Raw genomic sequence first — 4183 nt, forward strand, 5'->3', positions numbered from 1 at the left:
TTAATTGAGGTGTATAAAATTACGAGGGGCCTGGATAGAGTGGAAAGGGCCGATTTCCCTTAGCAGAGAGGTCGATAACCAGGGGGCAGAGATTGAAAGTAATTGGGAGAAGGATTAGAGGGGAGTTGAGGAGAACATTTTTCACCCAGAGGGTGGTGGGGGTCTGGAACTCACTGCCTGAAAGGGTGGGAGAGGCAGAAACCCTCATCACATTTAAAAAGTACTTGGATGTGCGCTTGAAGCGCCGGAAACGACAGGGCTGCGGACCGAGAGCTGGACAGTGGGATTAGGCTGGATCGCTCTTTGTTGGCCGGCGCGGACACAATGGGCCGAATGGCCTCCTTCTGCTTCTATGTTTCTATGGCCTCCTACCCCACTGTAAATTTCTGTGATTCTAACTGAGAGCTTTACACCGAGGGTGGGTAAGAGAGAGAGTGTGTGTGTTATAATGGAGCGCCTCACACTGAGGGCAGGGTGGTCCCCCTGATCTGTCCGCCCCTCAGGAGAGTTCAGTTCCGAATCGCAGTGTTTTTCCACTTGACTGAAGTATTCAGTATAATCAAGCCAGGCCGATTGTGACAGAGATGTCTGGGGTCACGGGGAGCGGGCAGGGTTGGGGGGGTTTGTTTTGGCTCTGACACGCTGTGTACTTTAGAGAACAGTGTCCCTGTGTTCCTGACTGAAGTTTCTAAACACTGCCCCGACTGTCTGTCACACACATCTCGTCCCATCCTTCCTCGAACTCATTCTGCTCCAGCGCCTCCGCAAGACGGAACTCCTCCCCGCTCGCCCGCCCTCCCTGCCTTCCAAAAAAAAAACCATACTTGGCGTCACTTGGCGATTCATTCTCTTGACATCCCCCCCCCTTCCCTCCGCCTCTCTCGCGTTGCTGTCCTGTCCTGTGGCGGGGAGGGGGCCCTCGGCCCTTCCACCAGCTCCCGCCCCACCCCACACTTCCTCAGTTTGGAAGAAAAATATGTACCGGCACACCAAGGACAGGATCGTGCTGGGTCGCGATGCCCCGCCCAGTCGAATAGCAGCCACACCCGAGCCGCTGTTTTTCTATCCCCCTGCCTGGCCCCGCGGGGGGGGGGGGGAAAACAAAACACGGGCTGGCCTGCAACCGCTGCCCTGCGCCGGAGGGCTGAAATGCCCCCCCACCCCGAGGGTGAAAAGGAATTTTGAAATTTGGCACACACACATATTCCTGGCCAGACTGAAGCCAGGGGGTGAGGGAGGCAGCAGTGGAAAAGAGGGTGGGCGTGCGCATCAGGACCCGTGGGCCTGGAAGGTGGAAGCAGGTGCCGCCCGGCGCTGCTTCACAATTCCGGCTTATTCGACTAAGAGAGCCGTCAACTTTTGACTGTTTTTGTTGTTCTTCCCCAAGCAAGCGCTCCAGTAAGAAGAACGCGCGCGCTCACCTGCAACAGCGAGAGGAGGATGAACTCGTTGATGGGGAACAGCGCGGACTCGAAGACGGTCATGACCAGCATCTGCACGGGGCTGCACTTCCCCAGCATGGCTCGAAGGAGATGAGGACCGATGCTGTGCAAAAGTCGGCGTTAATCATGCTGGATCACCGGGGCAAGGCGTGGAGCGAGTCGCAATAGTCCGAGGGGAAAACACATTGCAAGTCAGAACGGGATAACATAAAGGGAGACGCGCGCCCTCCCTCTCGCTCTCCCTCTCCCTCCGCGCCTCTCTCCCCCCTCTCTCTCTCTCCCTCCCTCTCCCCTCTCACCCCCTCCCCCCTTCCCCCCCCTTCCCGCCCCCCTCCTCTCCCCCTCCCCCTCTCTCCCCCCTCTTCCCCCCTCTCTCTCTCCCCTCTCCCCCTCTTCCCCCTCTCTCCCCCTCCCCCTCTCCTCTTCCACCCCTCTTCCCCCCATCTTTCCCCCCTCTCCATCTTCCCCCTCGCTCCCCCTCCCCCTTCCCCCTCTCTCCCCCTCCCTCCCTCTCTCCCCCTCCCTCCCCTCCCCCCTTCCTCCCCCTCCCCCTCTCATCTCTCCCCCCCATTCTCCCCCTCCCCCCTCCCCTCCCCCTCCCCCCCTCCCCCTCCCCCTCTCCCCCTCTCTCCCCTCTCTCCACCTTCCCCCCTTCCTCCCCCTCCCCCCTCCTCCCCCCTCTCCCCCTCTCCCCCTCCCCCTCCCCCTCTCCCCCTCACCCCCCGCTCCTCTTCACCCCCTCTCCCCCACCTCTTCCCCCCCTCCCCCACCTCTTCCCCCATCTTTCCCCCTCTCCATCTTCCCCCCCTCGCTCCCCCTCCCCCTCTCTCCCCCTCTCTCTCTCTCTCCCCTCCCCCCTCTCTCCCCCCTCTCTCTCTCCCCCCTCCCTCTCCCCCTCTCTCTCTCTCCCCTCCCCCCTCTCTCCCCCCCTCTCTCTCTCTCCCCCCTCCCTCCCCCTCCCCCCTTCCTCCCCCTCCCCCCTCTCATCTCTCCCCCCCCATTTCTCCCCCCTTCCCCCCTCCCCTCCCCCTCTCTCCCCCTCTCTCCACCTTCCCCCCCTTCCTCCCCCTCCCCCTCCTCCCCCCCTCCCCCCTCTCCCCCTCTCCCTCCCCCTCTCCCCCTCACCCCCCCGCTCCTCTTCACCCCTCTCCCCCACCTCTTCCCCCCCTCCCCCACCTCTTCCCCCCATCTTTCCCCCTCTCCATCTTCCCCCCCTCGCTCCCCCTCCCCCTCTCTCCCCCTCTCTCTCTCTCTCCCCTCCCCCCTCTCTCCCCCCTCTCTCTCTCCCCCTCCCTCTCCCCCTCTCTCTCTCTCCCCTCCCCCCTCTCTCCCCCCTCTCTCTCTCCCCCTCCCTCTCCCCCCTTCCTCCCCCTCCCCCTCTCCCCCATCTCTCCCCCCATCTCTCCTCCCTCCCCCCCCATTTCTCCCCCTTCCCCTCCCCCTTCCTCCCCCTCCCCCTCTCTCCCCCTCCCTCCCCCTCCCCATCTCTCCCCCTCCCCCTTCCCCCTATTTCTCCCCCTCCCCCTTCCCCCTATTTCTCCCCCCTCTCCCCCTCCCCCTTCCCCCTCTCTCCCCCTCCCTCCCCCTCCTCCCCCCCTTCCTCCCCCTCCCCCTCCACCCCCTCCTCCCCCCTCTCCCCCTCATCCCCCCCGCTCCTCTTCCCCCTCTCCCCCCACCTCTTCCCCCCCACTTCTTCCCCCCATCTTTCCCCCTCTCCATCTTCCCCCCCTCGCTCCCCCTCCCCCCTTCCCCCTCTCTCCCCCTCCCTCCCCCCTCTCTCTCTCTCCCCCTCCCCTCTCTCTCCCCCCTCTCTCTCTCTCCCCCCCCTCCCCCCTCTCTCCCCCCCTCCCCCCTCTCTCCCCCCTCCCTCTCCCCCCCTTCCTCCCCCTCCCCCTCTCCCCCATCTCTCCCCCCATCTCTCCTCCTCCCCCCATTTCTCCCCCCTTCCCCTCCCCCTTCCTCCCCTCCCCCCTCTCTACCCCTCCCTCCCCCTCCTCCCCCTCCCCCCTCCCCCCTCTCTCCCCCTCCCCATCTCTCCTCCCCATCTCTCCCCTTCCCCCTTCCCCCCATTTCTTCCCCCCTTCCCCCCCTCTCCCCCCCCCACCCCGCCCCCTCACCTCTCGATGCGATGTGGATCTTGCCGTCCTCCTTCATGCCGTGGAGCCAGCCCTGGACCAGCGTGGCCCACTGCAGGGAGAACGACGCCAGCACAAAGTTGAAGGCCACGCTGCTGTAGCCGTACTTCTTCAGGAAGGTCATCAGGAACCCGAATCCCACAAAGATCATGACATGGACATCCTGGAAACCTGGGACAGGGGGTGGGGGAGAGCGATAGATAGATAGAGAGACACAGAGAGGGGCGGAGGGGGGAAGAGAGAGAGAGAGAGAGCGCGAGACAGAGAGAGAGGGGGAGAGAGGGAGCGAAAAAACAAGGGAAAGATGTTTACCAAACTCAACGAGACCGCGAGAGGTTAATATAAACAATGGGGATAGCGCCTTCAATTAGAGATTTAATCCGGACTTACTCCGGATTGTTCCCAGTTACGCAATCCGTGAAAGTGTTGGGAATAGAAGAACGGAACAAAATCTCCCATTTCTCCAGCGCCTTTCAGGACGTCCCAAAGCGCTTTACAGCCAGTGAAGTACTTTTGAAGTGTGGTCACTGTTGTAATGTAGGAAATGCGGCAGCCAATTAGCGCACAGCAAGCTCCCACAAACAGCGACGTGATAAATCACCAGAT

General features: G+C 62.8%; 1 protein-coding gene across 1 annotated transcript in view; it reads right to left on the reverse strand.

Moving 5' to 3' along the window:
• The window catches only part of rhbg (Rh family B glycoprotein), a 50389-nt gene that overhangs the window by 23573 nt on the left and 22633 nt on the right, over positions 1-4183 (reverse strand). The window contains 3 exon segments of the mRNA XM_085978544.1: positions 1422-1525; positions 1528-1581; positions 3569-3748. Coding sequence (XP_085834670.1) covers positions 1422-1525; positions 1528-1581; positions 3569-3748 — 338 coding nt within the window.

This window comes from Somniosus microcephalus, unplaced genomic scaffold (genome assembly GCF_052327205.1).
Source record: "Somniosus microcephalus isolate GS21.2 unplaced genomic scaffold, FLI_Smic_1.0 unresolved_chr7, whole genome shotgun sequence".
Lineage (NCBI taxonomy): Eukaryota > Metazoa > Chordata > Chondrichthyes > Squaliformes > Somniosidae > Somniosus > Somniosus microcephalus.